The 26,961-nt window shown below is 51.1% G+C and overlaps 8 protein-coding genes across 10 annotated transcripts; 4 read left to right on the top strand and 4 right to left on the bottom strand.

Annotated features, from left to right (window-relative positions):
- Nucleotides 1–12: 12 nt before the first annotated feature.
- LOC108085348 (hemocytin-like) lies at nt 13–13,609 on the bottom strand. Its single transcript, XM_017181913.2, has 15 exons — nt 13,434–13,609; nt 12,762–13,324; nt 12,293–12,583; nt 11,603–12,046; nt 9,590–11,537; nt 8,883–9,529; nt 8,256–8,804; nt 6,920–8,197; nt 6,584–6,668; nt 5,521–6,521; nt 5,299–5,461; nt 4,953–5,236; nt 3,321–4,887; nt 1,523–3,264; nt 13–1,445 (listed from the first exon to the last, which is right to left on the bottom strand). Exons 1-15 carry the CDS (start codon nt 13,523–13,525, stop codon nt 325–327), a joined length of 11,775 nt encoding a protein of 3,924 aa, XP_017037402.1. The 5' UTR covers nt 13,526–13,609; the 3' UTR covers nt 13–324.
- Nucleotides 13,610–14,553: 944 nt separating this feature from the next.
- Nucleotides 14,554–15,753, top strand: cnir (cornichon-like protein). The gene is made up of 3 exons (XM_017181947.3): nt 14,554–14,779; nt 14,836–15,158; nt 15,222–15,753. The coding sequence occupies exons 1-3, from the start codon at nt 14,702–14,704 to the stop codon at nt 15,292–15,294; spliced, it is 474 nt and encodes a 157-aa protein (XP_017037436.1). The 5' UTR covers nt 14,554–14,701; the 3' UTR covers nt 15,295–15,753.
- LOC108085371 (uncharacterized) lies at nt 15,667–17,079 on the bottom strand. Its single transcript, XM_017181946.3, has 2 exons — nt 17,063–17,079; nt 15,667–16,929 (listed from the first exon to the last, which is right to left on the bottom strand). The coding sequence occupies exon 2, from the start codon at nt 16,886–16,888 to the stop codon at nt 15,779–15,781; it is 1,110 nt and encodes a 369-aa protein (XP_017037435.1). The 5' UTR covers nt 16,889–16,929; nt 17,063–17,079; the 3' UTR covers nt 15,667–15,778.
- A 348-nt stretch (nt 17,080–17,427) lies between these two features.
- On the top strand, nt 17,428–19,159 carry SerRS (Seryl-tRNA synthetase). The gene has a single exon (XM_017181921.3). It carries the CDS (start codon nt 17,503–17,505, stop codon nt 19,003–19,005), a length of 1,503 nt encoding a protein of 500 aa, XP_017037410.1. The 5' UTR covers nt 17,428–17,502; the 3' UTR covers nt 19,006–19,159.
- A 101-nt stretch (nt 19,160–19,260) lies between these two features.
- Nucleotides 19,261–22,397, top strand: LOC108085353 (trichohyalin). The gene is made up of 5 exons (XM_017181920.3): nt 19,261–19,614; nt 19,695–21,055; nt 21,110–21,500; nt 21,556–22,079; nt 22,144–22,397. Exons 1-5 carry the CDS (start codon nt 19,393–19,395, stop codon nt 22,292–22,294), a joined length of 2,649 nt encoding a protein of 882 aa, XP_017037409.1. The 5' UTR covers nt 19,261–19,392; the 3' UTR covers nt 22,295–22,397.
- GABPI (zinc finger DHHC-type palmitoyltransferase GABPI) lies at nt 22,302–24,188 on the bottom strand. Of its 3 annotated transcripts, none has more exons than XM_017181923.2 (4): nt 24,056–24,188; nt 23,698–23,984; nt 22,754–23,638; nt 22,302–22,693 (listed from the first exon to the last, which is right to left on the bottom strand). In XM_017181923.2, the coding sequence occupies exons 2-4, from the start codon at nt 23,880–23,882 to the stop codon at nt 22,510–22,512; spliced, it is 1,254 nt and encodes a 417-aa protein (XP_017037412.1). In that variant the 5' UTR covers nt 23,883–23,984; nt 24,056–24,188; the 3' UTR covers nt 22,302–22,509. The 3 variants fall into 3 exon arrangements, with proteins under 3 accessions (XP_017037412.1, XP_017037413.1, XP_070144502.1); XM_017181924.3 differs by having other exon boundaries at nt 23,698–23,839; nt 24,056–24,103; XM_070288401.1 differs by lacking the exon at nt 24,056–24,188 and having other exon boundaries at nt 23,698–24,049.
- LOC108085356 (histidine protein methyltransferase 1 homolog) lies at nt 24,142–25,393 on the bottom strand. The gene is made up of 2 exons (XM_017181926.2): nt 24,795–25,393; nt 24,142–24,738 (listed from the first exon to the last, which is right to left on the bottom strand). Exons 1-2 carry the CDS (start codon nt 25,302–25,304, stop codon nt 24,322–24,324), a joined length of 927 nt encoding a protein of 308 aa, XP_017037415.1. The 5' UTR covers nt 25,305–25,393; the 3' UTR covers nt 24,142–24,321.
- On the top strand, nt 24,698–26,810 carry Sgt (small glutamine-rich tetratricopeptide containing protein). The gene is made up of 2 exons (XM_017181888.3): nt 24,698–24,712; nt 25,545–26,810. The coding sequence occupies exon 2, from the start codon at nt 25,569–25,571 to the stop codon at nt 26,625–26,627; it is 1,059 nt and encodes a 352-aa protein (XP_017037377.1). The 5' UTR covers nt 24,698–24,712; nt 25,545–25,568; the 3' UTR covers nt 26,628–26,810.
- Nucleotides 26,811–26,961: the final 151 nt, after the last annotated feature.

Below are 26,961 nucleotides of genomic sequence, written 5' to 3'. Positions count from 1 at the left end.
TTTAGCAAAATAAATGTTTAAGCCGCATTTATTGTTTAAAGAAGTTTATTTGTTTATTTGGCTTGACTGCTTATTCTTCTGTGAAATATTTAGTAAAATATAAATTCACTATTTGATATTTGAATTTTGCGTGTCGAAATTGATTGCTTCTTTTTCGGTGAAACATTTAGTTAAATATAAATGAAATATTTGATTATAAAAATAAATGAGTGGACAAATTATAATGTATTCTAAATATCCTTGGATAATTTAATCTTTGAATATTACTTTTTGGCCCTTTTTGATAGCGATTTCTGTGGCATTGCCAATTTTATAATTTTTAAGCTACCGCGTGATAACGCCTCCACTTTTATCAAGCAAGTCCTGAAGATTAAAGTCATCATCATCATCCTCTTCTTCTTCGATCACCTTGTTATTCTTAGGATTGTCTTTGGTCTCAGACTGATCCCCTCCTTGTGCCGTGCTCGTCTGGTTCAAATGATGACGGTTGCAGGGCTCGCACTTACATCCGGAGGGCACTTCCAGCGCGTGATCCAGGAGACTGCCATCGCTACAAATAATCTTTACAAGAACCTTCCTCAATCCGGTGGCAGCACAGCAGGTGCAGCTGTCCTGGAACTTGTTAAGCAGCGGATTGTACTTAAAGGCCGAGGTACAGGCGCCCTCGCACTGGGTCAATCCCTCGATCGGCTGCTCGTTGTGGCAGGCTCCGTGGTCCTTGTCCTCGAACATGATCATACTCCTCGTGAGCCTTGGAGCCACCGTTACAGCTTGGCAGTCGGTCTTGTCTGCCGGCGGTGGCGAGATCTTGCAGCGCTTGCAGCAGCCACCATCGTCCTGGAGATGCTCCGCAGGACACCGGCTGACATCTGGACAGGTCTCGTGCTGCTCGCGTATCCTCAGCTGTCCCTTGAACGGCACACAGTCGTAACTAATACACTTGTCCTGGCTGTACCAAGACTCGTCTGGCTTGTAGATCTTGCCGTCGTGGACGCAGCCCGTCGGGACACAGGTTCCGCAGCACTTGGCACTGTCCGTGTGCTCGTAGCTATAGCCCAGCGGACACATCTTCGCACAGGTGAGCACGGTGGTCACGGTTGCTACCACACCCGAATCCGTCAGCAGGCACTCGTAGGACACGCACGGATCCCCAGGCAGTTGCCATCTGTCTCCAATGCGATGGACCTGAACTTGGTTGTCGTGTCTTTGGAGGCACTTGTCCTTGGGCGGCACACATTTGTACAAGGAGCAACAGGCGCCGGGTTGCTTATCCAAGATTAGTTCGTAGTGAGGCTCATCACAGATGGCTGGTGGCTTGGGACAGGTGTCTTGGTGGCACACGACCTTGTAGCTGGGGCAACAGCCATCCGTTATCTCCTCCACTTTCTCGCCGGGCTTCAGAGTAATTGGTGGTGGGGGCTCGCATTGATCTTTGGGCTTGCATTCTGAAAAGGAAATCAATTTTTTAGCATTTTGTATTAAATATCCCCTTAGTTCATTAATTTTCCAAGCCTGGACTTACCACATCTATAAATGGGACACTTGTTGACATCCACATCTGCGAACCTGTTCTGATGGAGTCCGCAGTCGGGCAGTTTGGGTCGCTCACAGATTTTTCCAGGGTCTTCAGTGTCCGGCACACAAATCCGATGAGGACAGCACTCGAAGTCCCTATGTGTGACCATTAGTTTGTAGCCCCGCTGGCAGATGAGGTCCGTGTCCCGACCGCACTGCTCCTTCTCGCAGCTTACCTGGCCAGTGGCCAAGCATTCGCAACGAGAGCACTTGTCCGGTTGCCACACATCGCCCACATGTCGTCCGTCGCCGCAGGTGACACACTCGTTGGGCGAGACGCACCTGCCATGGTGGAGCACTCTGTCCGGTGGACAAAAGCAGCCTTCATGGCGGGCGGTGTGCAAGCAACGTCCCTTATAGATAATCTCCAAGTTGCTGCTGTCCACTCGATCTACGCCCGTATCGCAGGTCACGTCACAATCGCAGGGCCTGTAAGTCATTCCGGGTAGACACTGCGCCGGACACTGTGTAAATGGTCGCCAGTCGGTGCACACTCCAACCTGGTTACAGGCAGCAGCGTAGGCGGTAAGGGCGTCACAGATCACCTTCTTGTCGTCACTGGCCGTGCACGTATCCTTCTGGCAGGCGAGAATGTAGGCCAGCGGATCGACCAACAGCGGACAGCGGCCGAAGATGCCGGATTGAACGATGAGCTGGTAGCAGACGTTCCTCTCCCGGGGCAAAGGCTTGCACACCTGCTGATCACCACAAGTGCGCGTGTCGATGCCCAGACGCGGCTCGTTCACCTGCCAGCTGGTCACGAAGTCGATCAGTTCGAAGGGTCGCGGCTCCGTGGGCTTGGGCTTGGCCGGATTGACTTGCAGGTCATCTATGCTGAGGCCATTACAGTTGCCGCATAATCCCTCCATGCGGCTTCCATAGCGTACCGAGGGCACAGAAAGCTGGAACTGTAGTGAGTTCAGATCCACCACCAACTCCAGCTTAACCAGAGGCAGTTGCACCAGGAGCTCCACTTCGCGCAGCTTCTTGACCCTCAGCCAGGACGACTGATGTGGCCAGGGAGAAACCTGGTAGCCATCGGCCAGCAGCTTTACCTCGTTCTCGTGACGTTCAATGTGCAGAGTATGCTCCCCGGCGGTCACATGCAATGCACTAACGCAGCTCTCCTCCTTGGTCAGGCCACAGGGCCGGATGGTCGCGTATACCTGGAAGTTGTAGCTGCCGGGAATGAGGAGATCCCTGGTCACCAAGTAAGTGCAGTTGCCCTTGAAGCTAAAACTGCTGCCGTCGTAGCTGACAAACTTGTTCAGACCGAATAGGCTGCACTTGCAGTCCTGGCAATCGTCCAGTGGGACGCATTCATCACCCCGTCGGACCGTTCCCTCGGGACAGTAGCAGCCGGAGAAGCAGGTGTTCGGAATGGTGGGACAAACGACAGCCGAATGGCTGGACAGGGCGCATTGCGGCTCACAACGCTGGCGGAAGCAATCGTGATGCACCAGCGGCGGACGACACGTCGGCTCACAGCGATGGATGCTCCTCCAACTGGTTAGCAGGACGTTGCGATCCACGGCCAGGCACTGGCCTACAAACTGCTGGAGGAGATCACAGCGACAGCTGCCCTCAGCACCGCCATTGGCCTTCAGGCACTCACAAGTCGTCTCCACACACTTGCCCAAAAAGTCCTCGATGTTGACGGAGACACCACAAGTTCCGAACGAGGGATGCCTGGGAAAGATAAGATTAGCTCATATTCTATTTAATATTTCCAAGTATAGACTCACCTAACAGCCTGGCACATTTGGAGAGCCCTCTGTTGGAGATCTAGGGGACACACCTGCGGCCGGCACTTGTCCAGCGGCAGCTTCCGGTCGTACCAGGAGTCGCCAAAGTCCGTGGTTCCAATCACATGCAGACCGGTTCGCGTACGCTTATCGTCATCCTGCCGGCCATTGTAGAAGCCACACAGTCCATCCACCTTCCCAAGAAGAGCCTGAGAGACTCCTATACGAATGTTCCCGCTAGCGGCGTACTGCACCCAAAACTTATGATGGCGGCACACCACCACCACGGTCTCTCCGATCTGACTGACCACGAAGGATCGCCGCACGGCTCTGACCAGCGCCAGATCGTGGACACTGAACTCGAAGTTGTTATAGATGACGCGCTGATTCGGCAGGATAGTAATGGAGACTCCACGCTCATCGTCATTGATGATCAGCGTCTTGGCGCCGCAACTTGGCTGATCGGCGGCACACTGAAGCTGCGTGCTGATGCTCCAGTGATCTCCCAGCGCATCCCTGGCCAAGGTGTGGCTACAGATGTCGTACTTGTAAACAGTTCCATCGAAGGTGCGGAAAATCCGTCCCGTGATGTCGCAGGTGTCATCCGGGATCCTTGGTCGTCGGCAGGTGAACGTGGGGCACTTGCCAGCTCCGGTGCTTGTAGTGTCCAGCACCGGCTCAAAGCCTGTGGGGCACTGCGGATCCTCACAAGTCTCATTTCTTTGGGGAATGCAACAAAAGGCGTCACAAAGCTCGATGTCGTCCAGGTTCTTGGTCGGAATCGCAGTTCTCCACTGGTATAGGTGGCGGAGTTCCTTGGGAAGCTGGAAGTTGATGCCATAGGGACTCACCCCGTTTGGCGCAATAGCGCCATTTAGCACCAACTGGGTTTCGGTATCTAGAGAATCGTCCACTTCAAATCTGGAGAGCACAAGACTCTCCTGGGACACAATACCCATGTAGTCGAGTAGCTCATCAATTTCATCTTGATCGGGGTCGACGTCGTCCTCCTCGTCATCGGCAAAGAACTCGTTCCAATCCCCCGAGAAGTCGGGAATATCGCTGGCATCGACACCCAAAAGATCCAACATTTCGTCGACTTCTTCCTGGTTTATGAAGGTGAACTCCAGCTGTGGCTTAGCCGGCCTCAGTGGCAGCTCGTTTAACTCGAGGCGATCTAGGGTCAAAGATTCTGCCTTATCCTTCTTCGGAGTGGCCAGGTCTATGATTTTATCCGCCACCTTATCGCCGAACTTGTCGATCAGAGCATCTTTGATCTTGCTGCCTAGTTTGACAGCTAATTTGGCGACTCCCTTGAAGAATTTCTTACCAAACTTGAAGGCAAACTTTCCCAGGACCTTGACGGCTCCGAAAGCAATTTCTGGCTGATCTGAGGACTTTAGCGGCTCTAGCCAATCTTTTAGGGGCTCCACAGAACCATCGCTGGCGGGATCTGCTGAGATCAAAAGCATTGGCGACAAGGCCAAGGGTAGTTTTCCCCTGATCTTGACAGTATATCCAGGAGGACACTGGATAGGCGGACACAAGTTAGGTTTTGTAGTGGTGGCTGCCAGGAAGAGAGGAAATGGGTAAGTTACTCGATGCTTAATGCTTGATATAGATAAGACTTACGAGGCGCCACTGTAGTTCGCGTGGGATCGCAAGTCTCGTCCTCGTCATCGGCGCAGTTCTGCACGCCATTGCACCACCAGTCGCTGGGAATACAATCCCCGCTGGTGGGACAGAGTCGGGTGGTTGGTGGACACAACTGGCATTCGCAGCGACAACCCTTCCTCACGCTCCTCATATGCGGCGGGCACTTGGGACAGTTTGTGGTCTTGCAATTGATCACGCCTCCCAACAGGCAGACGCATTCCTCGCAGTCACTATTCTCAAATTTGGATCCAATGGGGTAGCTACAAGGATTTAAATGTTTCTATAGTACTGGTTCCCCCCTAAAAGGCCTTTCTGTACTCACGTGGTATAAAGATCGACACAGGGACAGAGATTGCGCTCTACGCACTTGGATCCTGTCCAGAAAAGGCCGTCGCTGCAGGGGCAGCTTGGAAGTAGACTGACAGGCAAGTCGATGCCCTCGCACACATGGCAAACTCGAATCTGGGGAGGTGTGGTGATGTTGGCTGTAAGGATTAATAAGGATTAACACGAAATCAAAAGCGTTAAAAAAACCAATCCTTACGATAGGGCTCAAAGCATCCTATAGGCTCGATCCTCCAGTTTATATTTTGATCCCACGTGGTCGGAACTAGGCGAAGATACCTCGTTATTAGTGGCCGTAGGAAGCCGTTTGTGTGTAGGCCATTGGCATCCCGGTTGCCCTCGAAGATATGGCCGTCTCCCTCCTGACCCGGCAGCTCGTTCCACACCAGCTTGTTGGAGGAGAAGAGCACGCGATACGAGCTGACCCAGCCGTAAGCACCGCCCCGTGTCTGAATGCCAGTTACATTGCGCGGCTCCAGGAAGTCAAAGTCTATGAACTCGTCCTGCTTGTTGGCCAACGGCCGCCAGCCCAGCTTAGAGCGGAAACGCAATAGGTCTAAGAGTCCCTCTTCGTTGTCCAGATGCGACGATAACCAGATGCTGCTAGCCGCCACCTGATGTGACCCCAGTGTTCCACTGTCCACGCCAAGAGGGTCCTTGCAAATGAGATCCTCAATTGGAGGTTTTGTGGGAGGCAGCGGTGTAGTGGTCCTGTCTATCACGGGCGGCGTGGTGGTGGGCTCATGGTTACACAGCAGGAGATCGAATCGGATGGCGATTGCGGTGTGCCACCTCAGGGGATACAAGCGCACGGACCTGGCCTCTATCGGTCGCTGGAAGACATGGGCTCGTGCCAGACGAGAGTCCTTGGGTCCCACCAACACCTGAGGCTCGCCATCCTGTCCGATGAGCTCGTGATAGCCCTCACCGTCCAGGCTGTAGACCAGTTTTAAGAGGGTCACATAGTTGTCAAGGTGCGGATCACCGGCGATGAGCAGGCCATACAGAGCCAGTGGCTTCTCGAAGTTTACTTGGAGGTACTGCGTCTGATCGCTAATCCTTGGCGTCCAGGCTCCTGCATTGAGCTTGGGCTTTCGGTGCAAGCGGGACAGGTGAGCAGCATAGTTATGATCCAGGATACTGGAGCCTGAGAAGGCGGTGTCCGGCACGGTATGCTCACTCGTAAAGAGACGCACCATACTGCGAGGAAAGTTCGTTGAGGGTTATCTGTGGTATCTCTATGTTTATGGTGGACGACTTACCTTTTCGTTGGACACAAAACAGGTGGAGTCAGAGTGGTGGGTATAGTGGGCAAGGGCGTGGTTGATGTGTGATCCCCAATGGGAGCTAAAAATTTAGAGTTTTTAATCATTATACATAAGTTATATTATAAAAATTAAATGGTAATGTTGATGTTTAAATTTTGTTATGTTATTTTAAAACATAATCAATAAATATGAGTAAATAAAATTTGTTTTGTATAAAATATTTCATATTTTTACTCAAATCTAATGACAAATTGATAATAATAGAAAAAAACATAAATTGTGTTGATATTTTTATATTTGGAAAATAAAAATAAGTAATTAAGTACTTACGCTTCACCGTGGTCGTCTTCTTGGGCACACACACGAACTGGTTAAAGACGCACTGGCAGTCCTCAAAGTCCGTTGTGATAATCCTGTGCGGCTGCACATACTTATCATCGCGATGGTCCAGACACGGACAGTCGTCCTGATCCACGCAGGTATGCTCGTCGCGCCAGAATCTGCCCAGGGCCCGGCAGTCAGGACGCTTCTTGGGCACACAGCCGCCCTTGCAATGCTCGCCGGGATTGCAGAGACCTCGCCGGATAAGCTGCTGTCCATAGAAGTGGCAAGTGTGCTCGCACTGGTTGGCACAATCGTTCCATTCCTCGTCATCTCGGCAGCGATCCTCCTTGCTGCACTGCGGCCGTAATCGGGTTACTATTGAGATCTGGTCGCAGGCACCAATGGAGGGGTTGAACATCAGGTGGACGCCACAGGTGCCGGGTACCCAGTGCCAGTTACTGTTGCCTGGAATATGCATACAACGCAGATACTTGAAGCAGTCTCCGGGATACTCCTTGAAAATATCTAGCGAGGGATCACACGTCTCGTTGGCACTCGGCGGTGGCGGTGGCCTGGCTGTGGTGAAGCCATCATCATCGCAGTCGCAGTATACTCTGATCTCGTAGTCATGGCACTTGCCCACGCACACCAAACCCCGCTTGAGATCGCAAGATACGTTGTCATCCACCAAGTCGTAAGACTGCTTCGTATCCTTCACCCGGCACTCGATGTTCCTCTGGTAACTCGGATCGCAGGTTCCATAGATGAGATCGAGGCGATCGAAGTGCGGCAGTGGTTCCACATTGTTCAGATTGATACCGCCCACACTAGAGCCGCGATCCAACCATCGTGTCCATCCGCGAACGCAACTCTTGTCAGTCCGATCCTGAGGATCCTTGGGTGTCGTTCCTGTAATGGGCCATTCCGTGGTGGTGGGGGTTGTGGTGGTTGGCGGACAGGGCTGGCCACTGCAAACCTCCTTCTTCTTGGAGCAGCGACAGGTGGCACAGTCGTCCGTGTAGGTCACATCGCCCTCGTAATAGGTAATGTCGTCTCGCACCAGGCACACGGGCCGGCACTCCGTTCGGGGAACGCAGGTGGTGTAGCTGTCGTTTAGGTAGATGTGGTTTATAGGACACGGCTTAACCTGGCAGCCTTCCACGCAGCTCTCGTGATGGCACAGCCGGGCGGCATCTCCCTGGTCCAGAAGATTGTCGCAAGTTTCCGTAGGACAGGCGGGAGTACAGGCGCTGTAGTCAGAGCAATGGGTGTCGCACTGCATCGCTGTTAGGAGAAAGGGTTAGGTTTGGATTCATAAAAACTTCTGTGGATATAGACTCACGGCAGAAGTGGGGCGTGCGCCAGCGGATGTTGATCCCGCGCTGGGCACAGGCATCCGCATAGGCGGCCACCGCCGTGCAGAGACACTGGCAGTCGCCCCCTTGGTCGCAGGCACAGGTGTCGAACACGCAACTCTTCAGGTAACGTTCCAGCGGCACCTGGACATGGCACGCGGCAAAGACGGGTGACTTGAGTATACTGCATTCGTTCTCTGACCAGGCCCGGCGTTGGGCATTCCGCTGGCAGGAATCAAAGAGCTGTTGCGGCAGCTCACATTGCGGGTGGGTGCGCCATGAGTGGCCGAAAAGTGTGGGCTCTGCCTCCTGGCCGCCAGATGGGGACTTGAAGTCGTCCAAGCTGTTACCATTATTGTTGCCACAAAGGCCGGCCAGGCGGCCGTGCCACTCGTTGCCGAGCTTTACATAGACCCGGGTGCCCTCGTCCCACTTGATCTGGAGACGCAGAGCCACCACCTCCACGACCACGAAGACGCCAGCTTTGTAGACGTGGAAGGAACTAGATGCATGCGAGCTGATCTGCTTGCGAAGACCTGCAAGAGAAGCATCATCCTTATTAGAAAGTGTTAAGAATGAAGGATTCAAGACAAGCTCTGAATGCATTAACTCACGCGTTATGACGGAGCTGGTATTATCTGCTCCATAGACTCCTCCGGCGGTCAGCTTAAGCTGCTCCGTTCCAGCCTTGCTGCCCAGAGAAACTTCCAAAGCCTTGGAACAAGTGACCCCCGATGAGCCACAAAGTACGTTCTGGATTACGATAGAGAAGCTAGAGCCCTCGGCATTGACGCCCTTGGACAGGATATAATCGCATTCACCGAGAAAGTCAAAGTCACGGCCGTCAAAGGTGCTGAAGTGGGAGTCACCCCAGACGCTACAGGTGGCCTCGCACTCATTTCGCGTGCACTTCCAGGATCCGCCCTGGCAGACGCACTGGTTGCATAGTTCCTGGAAGGTGTCGCCGTCATCAAAGCTGCGTCCGGCGTGATAGCAGGAGCACTTCTCCGGCGCCACGCACTGCTGACGGGTCACGTCGTAGACATAGTCGTCGTCGCACACACATCCCGGATGGCAGGCCGTGGTGTCCGGCCTATGATCATGCATATTTTTGCAGGTCTTCGGCTCCTTGGGGGCACAGGTCACGAATTTAGCGTAGGGTCTGCTGGCGCACGTCTTGCGGAGTCGGCCCAGTGGCGGGAACAGGATACCATCGTCCTTACCCGCATCCCCACACTGCCACAGACCATTCACACAAGTGCTGCAAAGGAAAGTATTTTAGATTACGTTTCTAGGTAAACTTTCATAAGGATCCCCTTACCACAACTGCGGGAACTTGGCACCTGGCCGCACCTCCTTGTAGCCAGGCTTGAAGCTCAGGCCGTCGTAGTAGCAGGAGCAGGCCTTCTGGGGCACACATTCCTGCTGCTCGTTAAGATAGTGACCCCTGGGACAGCGACATCCCTCCACGCACTGTCGTCGGCACTGATCCCGATTTTGTAGGTCGAAGCAGCTCAGGGCACAAGAGTCACCGCACTCGTCATACTCCTGGCCCTCTGGGCACTGGATCGAGCACTGTTTGATTGTCTGGCGCCAGCTAGTCCGGATGCCATTGCGGACGCACTGATTGGCATAGTCGGACAGAAGCTCACAGAGAGCCTTGTTCGTGTTGGCGGAACTCGTATTCCTGGCGCTACACACATCCACGATGCAGTTATCGTAGTGGCTGGCGGGATCCACGGCCCAGTGGCAAGATTTAAACGTATCCGAACGAAGAACGGAACAGAGTTCTTCGGCCTTTGCCCGCTGGGCGGGATTGTTGGAGCAGGGAGTGAGGGTGACTGAGGGACCCGGGTCGGCACAGAGCTCCTTGGTGCGCCACTTGTTTCCAAATGCATCCGGCGTGTGCTCGTAATCTCCATCTGGCGTGAGGAAGTCGTCCTTGGTGTTGTCATTAAAGGTACCGCAAAGTCCAGCCGTGTTATCGTAGTAACTGTAGGGAGCATCGATGTGCACGGTGGAGTCACCATTCCACCAGACCACCAACCCATCGCCAAAGGTCACCGTGATGAAGTTGTGGCTGGCCAGTCGGAGCACCACTTCGCCATTGCCCAGTTCCAGAGGCAGTTGGGCCACCACCTCGCCGTTTACAATGGTTTGAAGCTTCTGCGACAGCTTTATGACCGTTGGACCACCCTCCTTCAGTGAGAATCTAATGGTGACCGACCGAGTGCACGATGCTCCACCGCCGGTGTACAGGGGGTCATCCTCTCCCGAACACTTTACGTTCTCCCCCTCCACAGAGAGCGCGGATGTTTTAAGGAGATAGTAAAGACAGCGGCCTTGGAAGTCATAGGTTCTGCCATCAAAGGTTCGGTAGTGGGGATCCCCGAAAGCCGTGCACCGCTTGCTGCACTTTTCCTGCGAGCACTCCCATTTTCCGGCCTGGCAGGTGCATGTGTTGCACTCCTTCTGGTGCGTTTCGCCTGGCTGGAACTCACGGCCACGCAGCTCACAAGGACACATCTTGTGACTAATGCAGGTATCCTTGTACTGGAGCGTCCCACTCGGACAGAAGCAGCCCTCAAAGCACTGGTTCGGATCCATGACGCCGTCGCTCTCACAGCTCGGCTGGGACTGGGGGCCACACGTCTGGTAAAAGCGTCCCCCTGAGCAACTTATCGGGCACAGCTGGAGATTACGCCAGTCCTTGACGGTGGGCCCGGAGCCCTTGGCACGACACTCCTCCACCAGAGATTGCAGGAAGTTACAGGTGCACGACTGACCCTTTCCTCCTGGGCAGCCGCAGTGATCCTGGATGCAGGTGCGAACAAGGGTCTCCTGGTTTAAGTGCTCTAAGCAGGATTTCAACTGGACATTGTGCAGCAGCTTGCGGCATTGCTCAACGGCCTCTCTATGACGCTCGCCATAGCACTGGGCCAGAGGCTGGTCCGTATCGGGCACACAGGCCTGATCGCCGCTTCGCCAGCTGTCGGTGAAGAGTTTACACGTCTGGGACACAGTCCCCGAGCGGCTCATCAAGTCGTTGTCACTATTCCCATCGAGGTGACCACACAGACCGCCCACCTTCTGCCACAGGGCCACGCTGGCGCGGACCGAGAGAAGCTGATGATGATCCCAGACCAGCTGGAGACCCACCGACTCCAGATCCACCTCGATCTGCTGGGCATATGGCACTATCTTCATGCCGAGCACCTGAGCAGGCAGCGAAAGACGCTTCTCGGGCGTGGATAGAGAGACGCTGCCATCTGCCAGGAGGGGGTTGAAAATGGGTTAGAAGACAATAGGAATGAAAAGATCCTGGATAACTTACTGATATTCTCGAGCGTATACTGAACGGACTGCCATTGGATCTGCAGGATTAGGGGCGACTCGGGCGAGTGGCTCCTCACAGACACGTGGAATGCCCCGAATATCCTGTCATTGACCAGGGTGTGGGCACAGTTAAGCGATAATCTGTAAAGCAATCCATCAAAGGTGCGGATGTTTCGGCCATTCCAGGAGCTGCAGACCGATAGCTTTGGTGCCACAATCACATCCTTGGCAGGCTTGCGACCCAGTCGATTGGCTCCATCGATATCGTTTTCATCGGGGTCCTCCGGCTTCCAGTTGCTGCTATTGTCATACTGTTGATAGCGATTACAAATGTCGATGAGATTATCCGGCCAGGGCAGCTCCTTGCCACCGATAATGGTGACCGTTCCATTAGTCTGCGTGTCAGAGGTGCTGATATGCTGGGAAACATTTCGATTGGAAGCTGTACGGAAAAATATGGAAGGTGCAGGGGGTAAGCTATAGATATGGGATGGGTTTTTATGACTGCCAGAAGATTATATTTTTGAGACGACATAAACAATTACAAAACTACCAAAAAATCTCAAGTGGGGAGAATTTTACCCTCAAGATTCCCAACAATCCGTAAAACACATGTCTGGATCGAATTTCTTATCGCTAGAGTTCAGAGTTCTAAAGTCATCCCCCGCTGGGATACCGAATTACTTACGGTAAATGCACTTCACCGCGGAGGGTGATGGTTCGAATTTCCCACTTTCATAGTCGCACTCGTAGTGTGTGGCAAGTGTTCCCTGGACACTCACTCCGGGAACTGCTGGGCAACTGAGGCGACACTCGGATTTCTCCGAACCATGATCACACTGAAAGTTGCCGTTGAAATCGAGCACATTGCATCTGGACACATCGAGCTGACACTGTTTTCCCCGGAATCGTGGAGGACACTCGCAGACATTGGCCGCAATACACTTGCCTCCGTTGAGACAGTTGGGAGTGCAGGTGGCTGAAATGTATTAATTAGATTTGAGATATATGTATATCCATAAAAACTTTATCAGGGTTTGAGAAACAACTTAAGAGAGCTATGGTAATTATTTATTTATATTTACTTGTTTTTATTTTCCCATTAACCATAAACCCCTTAATATGTTTCAAAAACTCTAGTTTTATGTAAGACTTACCCTCGCACTCCGGCAGTTTACTATAGTCTCCGCCCATGTCCACGTACTTGGTACCCTTGCACTTGAGAAGAACCCGCGCTCGGCCGTCGGAGAAGGCGAATCCTCGGTTACACTCCACCTCGCAGGTGTCGCCTCGGCAAACCGTCCTCGAGTTCTTCGGAAGCTGCGGCGGACGCTCCGGGCAGGCGAATTCCTGGTTCCTCTCACAGTTATCCCCGCCATAGCCCTTCCTGCAGTGGCAGAACTTTTCGCCGTTACAGATGCCTCCGTTACGACAGGTGCAGGCGCCATCGCAGTGCTGAATGGTCTTCGCCGTGGGTGATCCATTCTTGATGCCCCATGCACCGCGGCGGCAGGAGAGGATCAGTTTGCCTACATCCTGGCGCTCTCCGTAGAAGTGATTCGTGCCGATGCAGCTGACCAAGCACTCGCCGCCCTCCGGCGTATCCACGCAGTTTACATTGGTGTTGATGGGGAATTTGTACGAGGGGCAGTTTGTGAACGGCTTCTTGACCTGGCTAAACCAGAGTTCATTGGAGAGCTTTGGGCCCGTGTTGGGATTGCTGTGGGAAACACGGAAATTTATATTAATTAAAAAATGTTATTAATAAAAAATTAAAATATAACTATAACCCTCAACTATATCCTATATCCCTATATCCTTTAACTTACTCTGGCACCCAAGATCGCGTAGGTTCTATATTATATGAGCCGACTGCTGTGACGAGTAAGGAGGCGGCAAGGACACTTAGTGCCACATCCATATCGAGCAATCACTCTGTCCCTGCAGGGACTTCAATGTGTACAATACAATTTCACTATTCCACCAGCGAGACTATTCCACTTTAAACTTCCGCTCAAGACTAAGTTGCTTAGAGTGAGTGCAGGCCTTTTATAGGCATGCTGTGCACATCCATATGGTACCCAAAAATAGGGGTTATCGCAGGTCAGGGCGTTCGCTGTGGTGTTCCACTTATAAACCATTTTCCTTTTCCTAGAGACTAATAAAAAATACAACAAGATGTGATGCACATGATAGCGGATGAACTTTAACAATTGTAAAAGGATAAGCTCAATATATAATACATTTTATTGCCCTAAGGAGTAGATTTAAAAAATATATAAAATAAAATTAAGGTACGGTGTATACAATTTTAAACCAAATTGCAACTGTACTAACAATTGTAAAAGTGTGAATTTCAAAAATCATTAATATAAATAAAATAAAATAAAAGTAGAACTGCTATTTTGGAGCCATAATCGTGGTAAAGGAGGCGCAGCAGCAGGAGGTTAATCTGCTGCAGAGGGAGGATAAACTGAAGTTGACGACCGCCTACTACAGGATGCTGGCGGACGAACTGAACAAGCTGGCGAGCAGCTAACAGGTCATATATTTCCATCATTCTCCAGGTGATCAATTTAGTAAATTTAACCAGCTGTGGAGTTTCGGCTTGGTCTTCTCCTCTTCTACCACTGCTCAGCTCTCGAGGCCTGTGAACTTGTAGACGAGCAAGTCACAGGACGAACGTTCCCATTAGAGTTCCCCCGGCATCCTTATATTTTCTTTAACCAAGAGCAAATGCCCTGTAGAGAGTGTCTATGGTGGTATAGGCTACCAAAAGTTATACAATAAAGTATGCAAATTTTCGTTTTCGATTACCAAAGCAGGCCTGAATATTTTTTAATAAAAGATTTAACACAAAATTGTTTAAATATTGTGTTTTTATATGGTATTTAAATCACAACTAATTTTGAATTCATTTGAATTGCGCGCCAACGGACGATCTGGCAGATTTGGTTGCTGGTTGCCAGACCGTGTGTTCATGAGGGTTTCTGGCGTTTCAGGCAAATTTGCATCTGGCCACACTGGCTAGAAACTTGTAAATATAAACAAGAAAAACTTGTAATTATAAGTGAAAAAGTGAATCTCACGCTCCACTATGTTTCTGCCTGAAACAGCCACGTTTTGCATAACTCTTTTGGTCTACGGGGCCATCCTGTTGCTCCTTATTTACTATGTGGGTTGTGATTTCCTCTACTCAATGAAAAGTTAATTAGTTTGAACTTTGCCTAGGTGTTGACACTGGCGGACCTGGAGTGTGACTATTTGAACGCCCAAGAGTGCTGCCGTCGCCTCAACTTCTGGGTCATACCCAAGTTCGGATCCCATGCCCTGCTCTGCGTTCTCCTGCTGCTGGGCGGCCACTGGATAATGTTCCTGCTCAATTTGCCGATGGTGGCATGGTTGTTTTACGAGATGCACCGCCAGCGACGCGACAGCCTGGGTGTCTACGATCCGGTGGACATACACAGTCGAGGCCTGCTGAAGGTCCACTTGAGGAATTGTATGATATACCTGGGCTACTACTTCGTCATGTTCTTCGTGGCGCTGTACTGGTGAGTGAGGCGATCCCCACTGGTCGTGGAACTGATTTAAGGTGCTTTCCTCTCCATTTGCAGTCTCATCTCAGCCCTGATCAAGGGGGATCCCATCAAGCGGTACGAGGATGATGAAATAGTCACGGATTTCTGAAGTTTAGCCAAATAGGCCGGCACCTAAAGGGCTTCCAGCGCAATTATTCACCCTAGGGCTCAACTAAAAAACTTTTTTACTGGTCTTTGGTTCCACAACAATTACTTGAAAATTAGTTTTAGAACTACATTTTTATTGGTTTAACTAGGAATCGACAACGAAACAGACTGGGTACCCTTTAGTTTTCCAGAGTTTGAAAGAATTTGATTATTTTTAGTTGTATTTCTAGGTATTTTCTTGACAAAAAATGTTTTACCCTTTTAGATGGTATAACAATCCAAATCTCCAAAAGTTAAAAGACTCTCGCACGTTCTATTTTTGGAACATCGCGTGCTTAGGATACAAACATTACGCTCCCAAAGACCAACCTAGTCGCACTCCATCTTCACTTTATTTATTTCATTAGCAATATAAGCGTATTCGAATACAAATCACAAAATACATAACCATTATACAGTACACAGCTTCTGAGTTGAACTATCTGTTATTGCAGGAAGTCCACCACCTCCTCGAGCTCCCGCTGGCGAGCCTGTTTCTGGGCCCAGCGCGCCTCCGCCGTCTTCACGCTGACCACCCAGCGATCATGGGCCAGCTTAATACCGCACACAACATCCTCTGAAGCTTTGGGTAGCACTGCTCCGCCACTGGTGGCAATTTGAGGTCTTCCCATGTAGGTCTGAGCATCGGAGCGCGGATGACGGCGCTTGGCCGGGCACAGTTTGCCGCCCTTGGGGAACGGTGGCTCGGAGAGGTATTTCTTAAGGCACCCCTGGTGGAACAGGTGACCGCAGTAGACTCGCTCGATGAAGGAGTCGGCATTGTCATCCAGTTCGATATCCTGCGGATCCTCTGGCAACACGGTATTATCACAAATGGGGCACAGTTCGATATGAAAGTCCCGGGTGGCCTCCAAGCAGAACTTGAGGGATCGATGCAGGCTCCTGACTGGCCGGAAATTGGCCAGGGCCTCCTTGCTGAGTCGGATCGGTGGCTCCACGCACTGGCGGGCTATCTCCCGTGACTGGCCATTCAGGTACCGTACGAGTACAGCGGGAAGGTTGGACTCCTGGCCGCGCAGCTCCACGCTCTGCATCGGATAGCTTTCGGGAACGCAAGCGACGACTCTGTAGGTGTAGAGGCCTCCCTTGGCGACCAGCTCTACGCTTCTGTTCTTCTGCTTCAGCTTCAGCTGACTCTCCGTTGAGGTTCCGGGCGCCTTTACGTCCGCCCTGAGCTGCTTGATTTCGTCCAGGCACACGCACAGGGGATTATCCGTCAAATACTGCTGAGCGAAGGCGAGGACCAGCAGGGCCTGCGGCTTGCCCAGAAAATCGGCGGCGTAGTCATCAATTAAGCGGGTGAGTTCGGACAGCAGCTTGTCGGAGTACACGCGGCTCTTCAACTCCACCAGGATGGGCGTGCTCTGCGGGTAGTTCTCGGGAAAGCGGAGGCACACCGTCATGGAGCGATTGGGCCGTTCCGGATAAATGTCAACCCGGATCAGCGAGCTGGAGCAAATGATGATCTTGGTGTGCGGCACTTGCTTCTCACATTTGGCCCGGAACTCGGTAACTTCCTGGTCTATGAAGCTCATCGTGGAAAACCGCTCCGAAGTGTATTGTCGCTCGATGTTGACTGTCATTGAACAGCCATGTTGTGACGATGATTTAAGCAGGTGACAAAAAAAGTTGGTAGATTTCAAACAATTTTAAATGTTTTTTTTTTTTTTTAAGGCTAGACTAGTACCAATAGTTAACGGGATACAAACCTATACAGGTATTAGCATAATGTCTTTAAATCCCAATTATGCTAAAGTGGATATTTCGTTACTATCTGGAAATCCTCATATTTTGGCAGTGTGACCAGTCTGTCGTGCCTTACCACCCGGTGTTGAGTGTTGGCATTTTAGCTATTTTACTGCTATTATTCTCGCTTTTCCATTTGCATTTTTGTAATACAAAATAATTTATTTAATATAAATTGCATAAAATAATAATTATTAAAATTATAAGCATAAATTATTCAGCTTTTATTCGCCATTTTTACCCGTCTTCTTACTTTCTTCGCTAAATTTTATTTCTTGCAGTGTTAATATACCAAAATCTAGCTATTTTATCTCATCATAATTTAGCATCACTGGCTGACGCAAAGACCCAGCCACGTTGTGAAAGATAAAATAGACTGAGACTAAATTAAAGCGTAGCTAACATGGTTCTTGATCTGGATCTGTTTCGCGGCGACAAGGGCGGCAATCCCGATGCCGTGCGCGATAACCAAAAGAAGCGCTTCAAGGATGTGGCGCTGGTGGACACCGTCATCAACAAGGACTTGGAGTGGCGTCAGTGCCGGCACCAAGCCGACAACTTCAACAAGGTGAAGAACATCTGCAGCAAGGTCATCGGCGAGAAGATGAAGAAGAAGGAGCCGGTGGGCGCCATGAGCGAGGATCCGCCAGCGGACATAAACCTCTCGGAGATCGTGGCCGAGACCCTGCAGCCGCTGACGGTGAGTCAGATCAAGCAACTGCGCGTGCTTATTGACGACGCCATGGCTGCGAATCAGAAGACACTCGAGCTGGCGGAGCAGGCGAGGAACACGGCCCTCAGGGAGGTGGGCAACCACCTGCACGAGTCGGTGCCGGTGTCGAACGACGAGGAGGAGAACCGTGTGGAGAGGACCTTTGGCGACTGTACGAAGCGCGGCAAGTACTCGCATGTGGACCTCATCGTGATGATCGATGGCATGAACGCCGAAAAGGGAGCCGTGGTTTCGGGCGGTCGTGGCTACTTCCTGACCGGAGCAGCCGTCTTCCTGGAGCAGGCACTGATCCAGTACGCTCTGCATTTGTTATACGAACGGAACTATGTTCCACTCTACACGCCCTTCTTCATGCGCAAGGAGGTCATGCAGGAGGTGGCCCAGCTCTCGCAGTTCGACGAGGAGCTCTACAAGGTGGTGGGCAAGGGCAGTGAGAAGGCCGAGGAAGTGGGCGTGGACGAGAAGTACCTCATTGCCACCTCTGAGCAGCCTATTGCCGCCTACCATCGCGACGAGTGGCTGCCAGAGGCTTCGCTTCCCATTAAGTACGCTGGCTTGTCCACCTGCTTCCGCCAGGAGGTGGGCTCCCATGGACGCGACACGCGAGGCATATTCCGCGTGCATCAGTTCGAGAAGGTGGAGCAGTTCGTACTCACCTCGCCGCATGACAACAAGTCCTGGGAGATGATGGACGAGATGATCGGCAATGCCGAGCAGTTCTGTCAGACACTGGGCATTCCATACCGCGTGGTTAACATCGTTTCCGGGGCCCTCAACCATGCAGCATCCAAGAAGCTGGATCTGGAAGCCTGGTTCGGCGGCAGCGGTGCCTACAGGGAGCTGGTCTCCTGCTCTAATTGCCTGGACTACCAGGCACGTCGCCTCCTGGTGCGCTATGGCCAGACCAAGAAGATGAACGCTGCCGTGGACTACGTGCACATGCTGAATGCCACCATGTGCGCCGCCACCCGCGTCATCTGCGCCATTCTGGAGACGCATCAGACGGAGACGGGCATCAAAGTTCCGGAGCCTTTGAAGAAGTACATGCCGGCCAAGTTCCAGGATGAAATTCCATTCGTCAAGCCGGCGCCCATTGATCTGGAGCTGGCTGCTGCCGCCGAAAAACAAAAGGGCAAGAAGGACAAGGCCAAGAAGGACCCCGCTGCCGGCTAGGATTGAAGTCGTCCACTCAACTAAGATGAAATAAAATGCTAAACTAAGCTTGCAGTCCCCTAAATTCTTGTTACTTATCGACTTATCTAATATTTATGGCATTTATACAAACTTTATAAAGATTAAACTGGATTAAGCTGAGCTTCGAATGCAATTCAAATGTATTTTTCCTGATTGGTTATTATTTTATGTATTTATGACAATTTAAAAGGATTTCTATGCTAATAGGGGTTGCTTTTCTCCGGCCGGCAGTTTTGGTTGCCAAGTCAACATTTTCAATTTGTTTATGAAAACTTTCCTTCCACTCAGTTGTTACTTTATTTTCGATTTCAAGGAACTTTAATATATAAATATCCCTAGCTGAATTTACTAGAATATTTAAATAGAATGTCGTATTTAAAACGTCGTGAGAAGCTGAATAAGGACACCCGCTGGGATCGCATTCGCAAGCGGCATCAACAGGCCAATCCTCTGGGCCTGAAAACGGATGCAGTTCGACGTTTTATTGAGGTGGATTATGTGGGAAAGCGACAGGAGCGCCTATTGGTCGAAGGCGATGAGCCCAAGCAGCTGAACCCAAGTGTGATTATGGATATGCGGCATAAGATGGTAAGAGAATAATCTAAACTAAATACATAAATACAACAATTTATAGGCCTTGTAACCTTGTAACCAAATCCTGCAAATAGTTTCAGAAAATACCACACAAACTGCCCCTGGCCACAATGGCCCATGGCAGCACTTTGGAAGCCACTAAGGCACACAACCTGGAGGTGGAGCAGCGCTTTGTTGACAACCAGCTGGAGAAGTTTCGCCAGCAACTGGCCAGGCAGTTCCAGCGAAGCAAGTCGCACAAGGTGCCTCCCACCAAGCCGGACTTCAAACTGAATAACAAACCGCTGGTTCAGAGTCTCACCCAAGCGGCCCAACACATAGACAACTTCTACAACACTCCCGTCCAGGCCTTGGGCCAAATGACCCAGATGTGTGCCGAGACCAAGGCAGCGGCCACGAAGAGTCTGATAAGGCAACTGAGACCGGAGCCGGAAAGGGAGGCAGACATGGATCACGAGTGGGCGACGGAGCAGCAGGCTCAGGTAATGGAACTACCAGCTTTCCGGCATGAGGAGGCGATATCCTTCGACTGCCTCGAGTATCGCAACTTCGCCAAGCAAGTTCAGGCGGACGAGAGCAAGGCACAGCTCCTGCGCTGTCGCACTCCCAGTCCCTTAACGTCAACCGAGGAGTTCTTCCGACCCATGCGAGCTGCAGCCGAGCGTCAGATGCTCCACGTTCGCACTGTTCGCCACGAGGAGGAGCTGCAGCAGGAGAACAAGCAGGAACACCCGCAGGAAGACAATCCGCCGCCATTGCAAAGGGAATCGTCCACTTGCTCCAACACCAGCGACGGCATAGACTCCGTGATTTCTGATTTGGCCGAGGAAGCCCTTTACGAACTCCAGCTGGAGGCAGCCGAGGAGCAGAACGAGCAGCTGGACAAGGAGTTACCCATTGTCACAAAGCACGTGCAGTTTCAGCTACCTCAGAAAAAGTCGACCACGCCGAGTACCTATCCCATCGAAGGGGAGTCAGATCCGGAGCCAGAACCCGTACCGGAAGCCTTGGTCATTCGCCGGATTGAGCTTCCCAAAGTGGTGGTGAAGCCCAAAGAACCAGAGCCCCTGGAGTTAGAGTCCGGCGATAGCGAAGATGGATTGGATGCGGCGCCCACCCACGAAAAACAGAAGATCATTGACCAGTTGTTCCAGGCTAGGGCCAACACCCAGTTGGTGATGATGCGCAAGTACTTTCTCAAATGGATACACTTCACAACGCTGGAGAAGATTGAACGGGAGCAGGGCCAGACATGCCAATCGCGGGACAATCGCGCCCACAAGATCAACGCGTTTTTGGACAAGGTACGGCAGGAGAAAAAGCGCCAGCGAGCTGTCCAAGCCTCGGATACTGCTGCCGAAACCAACAAGATCACACAGAAATGCCTGGAGAAGCGGGAGGAGGCCGTAAAGATGGCCAAACAGTTCAAAAATAAGTAAGACTAACGATAAATTTAATGAATTTACCCATAGATTACTCCTCATCCTAGACTCAAAGTTCAGCAGGACATCATAGACCTGCAGCGGATCAAGCTCGAGCGCCAAGAACGTCTCATTATGCAGTTGAAGCTGAGTAAGCTCAGCGACGAGGCCAAGGAGGCGCGCGAGGATCTCAAGCAGGAGCTAAAGACGGTCATCCGCTGCGGGGATCCCAAGGCTAAGGCCAAGGCCAAGTGCCTGCAGCTGATAGGCAGTCTGCGGGATGCGGACGACGAGGAAATGGCCCGGCTCCAGGGCAAGGCACTGCTGCAACCACGCTTCCTGCAGCACATGCAGGAGCGAGCCATGGAGCGGAGTGTGCGCCACGAGCAGGCTCGTCAGAGGCGGGCCCAGGCGGATGCCGAACGAGAGGCGGCCAAGGTGGCTCTCGAAGAGGCAAAGGTTCGTACTCATTCAAAAATAAGCTCGGGAAGCTTTATTGTATTTTTATTCCCAGCGCCAGGAAGATGAGGAAGCCAAGCGCCTAAGGATCGAGGTTCTCAAGGAGAAACGTCGCCAAGAGAAGATGGCCAAGGTTCTAAAGGAGCGCGAACGCCAAAGGTTCATTGACAACCAGCGCAAGGCTGTAGAGTTCAGCCGCCGCCTGCTGCTCCGCCGCATCGGCATGGAGGCTTTCAAGCGCCTGCTGCAGCGCAAGCGCGAGAACCTGGTCAAGAGCGAAGAGTTCCGCCGGCAGATGTACAAGAAGAACGCTTTCCGGTCGTGGCGTAACTACACGGCGTACAAGCAACGCGAAAAGCTAGTCCGGGCGCAGATGTTGTGGCATAGAATCGTGAAACGTCGCGCCCTCTTCGCCTGGATGCTGTATGCGCAGAATGAGCGGAGCAAGATGCAAGTGGCCATAGATTGGCATGCTCTCCATGCCATGGAGCACTGGTTCGGGAGATGGCTTAAGTACACAACGCATTGCCGGATGCTCGAGGACACTAAGACACGGCAGGCGCTCTCCCATCACGATTGGTATGTGTTCCGTTTAAAGAAAATGTATTCAAAGAAATGTATTAAACTTTTTTTGTTAACTCAGGCACCTGAAGTGGAAGGTCTTGGACTGCTGGCGACGCCTGCCGCAGATCCTAAAGATCGAAAAGGAAACGGAGGAGCGACGCCAGCGCTGGCGCCTGAAGATCTGGGAGCTCCTGCCCGACTACAAACCCAGGGAGGATAGCTTGTGGTAGACTAGGCTATAGTTTAATTTTGGTTTTATTCGTTCCACGTTTTGTTTTGGTTTCATAATATTAGTTTGTAATAAATTTTAAAATGGCTTTTAAGGACCTTAAAGCGCTACGACTAAGTACAACTACTAAGAACAGCGTTGAGAGTGAAATACTTTATAGTATTAAGCTTGTTTGTGCTTATGCTTTTTTTTAATATTATTAATGCCAGGCAGGGCTCACTTTATTATGGCTCGCCAGAGGCTCCAGATGCGGTTGCCCCGGCCAGCGGCGTGCGTCGAGCGTTTGTATTCGTGCAGGGTGGAGCCCTTCCACCACAAGTATGCCTGTCGGGCTAGGATAAAGGCGATGTAGCCGGAGATAAGCAGGGCATAGCAGGCCACCACAAAGGATATGCCGAGTCTGCGAGAAACCAGCAACTCAAAACTTGAACTTTACAAATAAATAAATCTTTAAACTCACTCAAAGCTCTCGAACACCTCGCTGCAGTCGTCGGGCAACAAGACAGGATAGCCCAAGGGCCGCACCACCATAAAGGGATGGCATATCGAGGTGAGGGTAAGGTTGGCGCCCAGCAGCAGTGCAATCTCGGACAATATCAGCCCACAGATGTACCACACATAGTTCCGTTCACCGATGCAGCAATTGAGCCAGTAGCTGTGGTGATCCCGCCTCTTCACACAGGTGCCGCAGATGGGACAGTGGTAGGCCCTCCTGGGAGTTACTTTCCGGCAGCTCTCGCAGATGTTGGGCTGTCCGTGCATCAGGTCTACCCTCTCCGAAGAATCATCCACCATCTCATCTACATCAAGAACACTATCCATTTGAAGAGTTATCTGCGCCTCCGCCTGTTCCTCCCCGCTAGAAGCCTCCGCGATTCCAGGCAGCTCATCCTTGGGCGTAGTGCCATATTGGGCAGAGACTAGATTCAACGAGGAGAGAGCTTTGGTCGAGTAGAGACAGTATAGGGCAGCGCACGAGAAGAACATCAGGGCGTAATTCTCCTCGGGTGACAGCTCCAGCAGTGGCACTTGGAACTCAAAGATGATGATCATGTAGACCACGGAGAAGACCACCCAGCTAAGGAAGAAGTTAGTCCGCGTGGCCGTCCGCTTGGCCACCTGCATGCCCCACCCGGTGAAGCCCACAAGAGTGAGCATAAGCACCACTGCGGTCTTGGAATTGAGCGTGGCCAAGCCCAGCATTAGGGGGACAATGAACGCCGGGGCCACAGCTGCCGGTGAAATTCGCTTGGCCCCCCCGCGCCAAGGCAGACGCAGACGGTCCTGGAAGGCGATCAGCATGCCGTTTATATTCCTTCGATCAATGGGCCGGCAGGTGACAAGTCTGCTGAGGCGGGGGACAACGAATTAGAGACGGTAGTTACTTCTCAGTTGACTCCGAACCTTGTGCACACCAAGTCAAAATCCTCGCAGTTACAACAGCATCCCAGCAGGTGGGAACGCTGTTGATCCTTCTCCGCGACGTACTCACAGCAGCAGAGAGCTCTCTTCGCCAAAATGGCCTCTTCGTGCTCCACTCTCCGGTCTGAAGACACAATATCGCCGGAGCCGGCAGGCATAAGGAACATCGATTAGGCCAGCGGCACGGGTGTTAAGGAGTAGTTTTTGTGATGATCCAAGCAGCGTGTACGGAAACAGTTTAGATTAGATTAGGGCGCACCCCACTCATTCTGGAGGAGAGTTTTAACAACCATTTACAGGGCCGATAAGGGCATTTTATTCGCTTTATATGAGTACTCACAGTTTGTCGGAAAACAATAACAGCTGACTGTGGGCACCCGGTTACAGGGTGTATCGTACGGTTGTTAATATATCAAAATATCGATATCCGATAGCCCATAAGAATTACGATGACTTTATTTATCAAAAGCCAGTTTGTAATTCGATTTGAATTGTAAAGTTTTGGTCAAAATGTTATTATTATAACTACGTCTGCTGAAACAAAATCATAGTACCCGACAGGGGTATAAAAACTAACGAGTTTCATTCGATAAATATTAATTAACGCTAGCTTTCTTTAAACTTTAACTGCAGAATCCCTCTTTTTAAGTTTTCCTCTGCCTGCCACACATTTTCTGTTTGAAAAACCTTTTCCATCTTGATTTTGTGCGTAAACTGTTCCAGACCGCCACCAACGCCAAAATAATGAGATTTTGCAGCGACTAGAACGATTCCATCCGGTTTGAGTCGACCAGCAAAGGTTTCCAACAACTTCTTCTGGTTGTCTATATTGTAGATGGTTTCCGAGGTCAGTATTAGGTCATATTTATCCAGGTCCTTGGTGAGAAGTGAAAAATGAGACCAGTCGCCAGCATATAAACAAGTTTGGTTTTCCAAAAACTCCAACTTCTCGTCGTCAGATAGACTTTCATCGGCATTGAGCAGTATATTTGGATAGGTAATGTATTCCAAGACATCTTTGTTCTGAAATATGCTCGATATATTAAAGAAAACTATATTTAAATTACTGGTAGGCTTACATAGTCCTGAAAATCGACTTGAGCACCCATTTTTATGGCATAGATGCCCAGCAATCCGGAGCCACAGCCCAAGTCCAGCACTCGTTTGCCTTTCCAAAAGGAGTTGTCTTCATATTTCTCAGATAGGTACAGTAGTAGGTCGTCCGTGCACTCCCAGATTTTAGCACCGCCCTCGTAGACCCCGGCAATTAGATCCGAATGGTTTTCCTCCGCTTTCTTAATGTCCAGATGAGTTTGGGCTTTTATGTCCTCCAGGAGAAAGCCTGCCACAAGGTGTCGTATCTTGGTTTTACCCACCTCTCTTTCTTTGGCATTTAGTTCGTAGAAGTCGAGTATGGATATCAAGTTGTCTATAGGTTTTACTCTCTCTGCGTGGTACCATTCTATAACTTTGATGTCTGTCGCCTGGGATTCCTCGGTGTCACCTTCTTGTTTGTCAACAAAAGGACTTTTAACGGCCTCTGGGTCGGAAGGGGACTCAGGCTCCACTTCGAAGTTAAACTTGAACATTTTCGGGAGCTCTTCCTGAGCTGTTCAATTGTAGAACTGATAAAAATAATAACAATCAGCTGCCGGCGAAACCACGCTTTTAAGATTGACCACCCTGTGTCTAAAATATATCGATGGTATCGATATCGATTTTAAGCATGACCAGCTGCCGGGGAGGCGAAAATACTCGGCCCGATGTTTTTTATTGCTCAGCTCTAACACTCACATTTTCGCCTAATCACATTTACTTTACTTTACTAGCATTTGGAATTACTATATACGAAAATGCCGGACGCAGTGCAGCAGAGCTTTGTGCGGAGCTTCATCGACTACTTGAAGAAGCAGGTGGACGTGATGTCGCCGGACCAGAGCGAGAGCATCGAAGTGGCGATCCAGTGCCTGCAGGCGGCTTTCGACGTGGGCGATGATGTGGACCAGCCGCAGGACTCCGCACAGGTGGAGGCCACCACACAGAGTAGCACTGGGAGCGCGCCAGGTGGCGATGCGACAGCCAGCGGAAGCGGCGGCGTTGTCGCTCCCAAAAACATTGACATGTTCGAGCTCTTCCAATCGCTGTACATCGAGCGCAATCCGGAATCATTGGCCCTGGCAGACTCCATCAAGAACGAGGGCAACCGCTTGATGAAGGAGTGCAAGTATAACGAGGCCCTGCTGCAGTACAACCGGGCCATTGCCTTTGACCCAAAGAACCCCATATTCTACTGCAATCGTGCTGCGGCTCACATCCGCCTCGGCGACAATGAGCGGGCCGTCACCGACTGCAAGTCTGCCCTGCTGTACAACACCAACTACAGCAAGGCGTACTGCCGCCTGGGTGTGGCCTACTCTAACATGGGCAAGTTCGCGGAGGCAGAGCAGGCGTATGGCAAGGCCATCGAGCTGGAGCCGGACAATCCGGACTACAGGAACAATTTGGAGGTGGCCAGGAATGCCAGGAACCAGCCGCCGCAGCTGTCGCACCTGACCGACGGACTCAATGCCATGCTGGCTAATCCCACGGTGCGGAATCTATTCAGCAACGCTGAAATTGATCTGGAGCAATTGCAGTCGATGACTCAGAATCCTATGGTGATGAACACGATTGGTCAGTTGTTTGCCAACATGGGTAATCCGAATGGTGGCGGCGGTGCTGCTCCTGGCGCCGGCGGAGCTCCAGGCGGTGGCGCCCCGCCACAGATTCCGGCCATGCCGAACGACATGCTGCAGCTGTTCCAGAGTTTTGCCAGCCAGTTAGTGGGTGCCCAGCAGCAGGGCGGCGCCCCGAATGCAAATCCTGGCAATGGAGGCCAGCAGCCGGGCAATCAACCTCCGCCGAGCATCTAGTCGGACGTGAGATCCCAGCCAGAAAGACCGGAGGATACACATAGACACACAGATTAAGTTTGTTTAGGCTGGAAACTATAATAACTGTATTTTTAATGTTCAAAAGGCTTCTATTACACATACATAAATATATATATATATTTTTATTAAACGTAATAAATATATACATACATTAAAAACACATTTCCTAGCTTCCACTATGGATGTTTTTAATGGAATTTTGCTTTTATTAAAAGTGGTTTCATCATATAGGCCCAAAAATTAAGTTATAATTTCATGACATGGCTAGATAGACTTGTCTCTTGTTGCTAATCAAGAATATATATAGTTTATA

Source organism: Drosophila kikkawai, chromosome 2L (genome assembly GCF_030179895.1).
Source record: "Drosophila kikkawai strain 14028-0561.14 chromosome 2L, DkikHiC1v2, whole genome shotgun sequence".
Classification (NCBI taxonomy): Eukaryota; Metazoa; Arthropoda; class Insecta; order Diptera; family Drosophilidae; genus Drosophila; species Drosophila kikkawai.
The sequence above is the reverse complement of the archived record's forward strand: the minus strand, read 5'-3'. Positions and strand labels throughout refer to the sequence as shown.

Coding starts and splice junctions, on each gene's coding strand:
- LOC108085348 (XM_017181913.2), bottom strand. CDS start 13,525: ATGGATGTGGCACTAAGTGTCCTTGCCGCCTCCTTACTCGTCACAGCA. Junction 8,198..8,255: donor GCGCACGCCCCACTTCTGCC/GTGAGTCTATAT, acceptor TTCTCCTAACAG/CGATGCAGTGCGACACCCAT. Junction 6,522..6,583: donor GTTTTGTGTCCAACGAAAAG/GTAAGTCGTCCA, acceptor CTTTCCTCGCAG/TATGGTGCGTCTCTTTACGA.
- cnir (XM_017181947.3), top strand. CDS start 14,702: ATGTTTCTGCCTGAAACAGCCACGTTTTGCATAACTCTTTTGGTCTAC. Junction 14,780..14,835: donor TGTTGCTCCTTATTTACTAT/GTGGGTTGTGAT, acceptor AACTTTGCCTAG/GTGTTGACACTGGCGGACCT. Junction 15,159..15,221: donor TTCTTCGTGGCGCTGTACTG/GTGAGTGAGGCG, acceptor CTCCATTTGCAG/TCTCATCTCAGCCCTGATCA.
- LOC108085371 (XM_017181946.3), bottom strand. CDS start 16,888: ATGAGCTTCATAGACCAGGAAGTTACCGAGTTCCGGGCCAAATGTGAG.
- SerRS (XM_017181921.3), top strand. CDS start 17,503: ATGGTTCTTGATCTGGATCTGTTTCGCGGCGACAAGGGCGGCAATCCC.
- LOC108085353 (XM_017181920.3), top strand. CDS start 19,393: ATGTCGTATTTAAAACGTCGTGAGAAGCTGAATAAGGACACCCGCTGG. Junction 21,056..21,109: donor GCCAAACAGTTCAAAAATAA/GTAAGACTAACG, acceptor TCCTCATCCTAG/ACTCAAAGTTCAGCAGGACA. Junction 22,080..22,143: donor GCGCTCTCCCATCACGATTG/GTATGTGTTCCG, acceptor TTGTTAACTCAG/GCACCTGAAGTGGAAGGTCT.
- GABPI (XM_017181923.2), bottom strand. CDS start 23,882: ATGTTCCTTATGCCTGCCGGCTCCGGCGATATTGTGTCTTCAGACCGG. Junction 23,639..23,697: donor TTTGACTTGGTGTGCACAAG/GTTCGGAGTCAA, acceptor CCGCCTCAGCAG/ACTTGTCACCTGCCGGCCCA. Junction 22,694..22,753: donor GAGGTGTTCGAGAGCTTTGA/GTGAGTTTAAAG, acceptor GGTTTCTCGCAG/ACTCGGCATATCCTTTGTGG.
- LOC108085356 (XM_017181926.2), bottom strand. CDS start 25,304: ATGTTCAAGTTTAACTTCGAAGTGGAGCCTGAGTCCCCTTCCGACCCA. Junction 24,739..24,794: donor AAGTCGATTTTCAGGACTAT/GTAAGCCTACCA, acceptor AGCATATTTCAG/AACAAAGATGTCTTGGAATA.
- Sgt (XM_017181888.3), top strand. CDS start 25,569: ATGCCGGACGCAGTGCAGCAGAGCTTTGTGCGGAGCTTCATCGACTAC.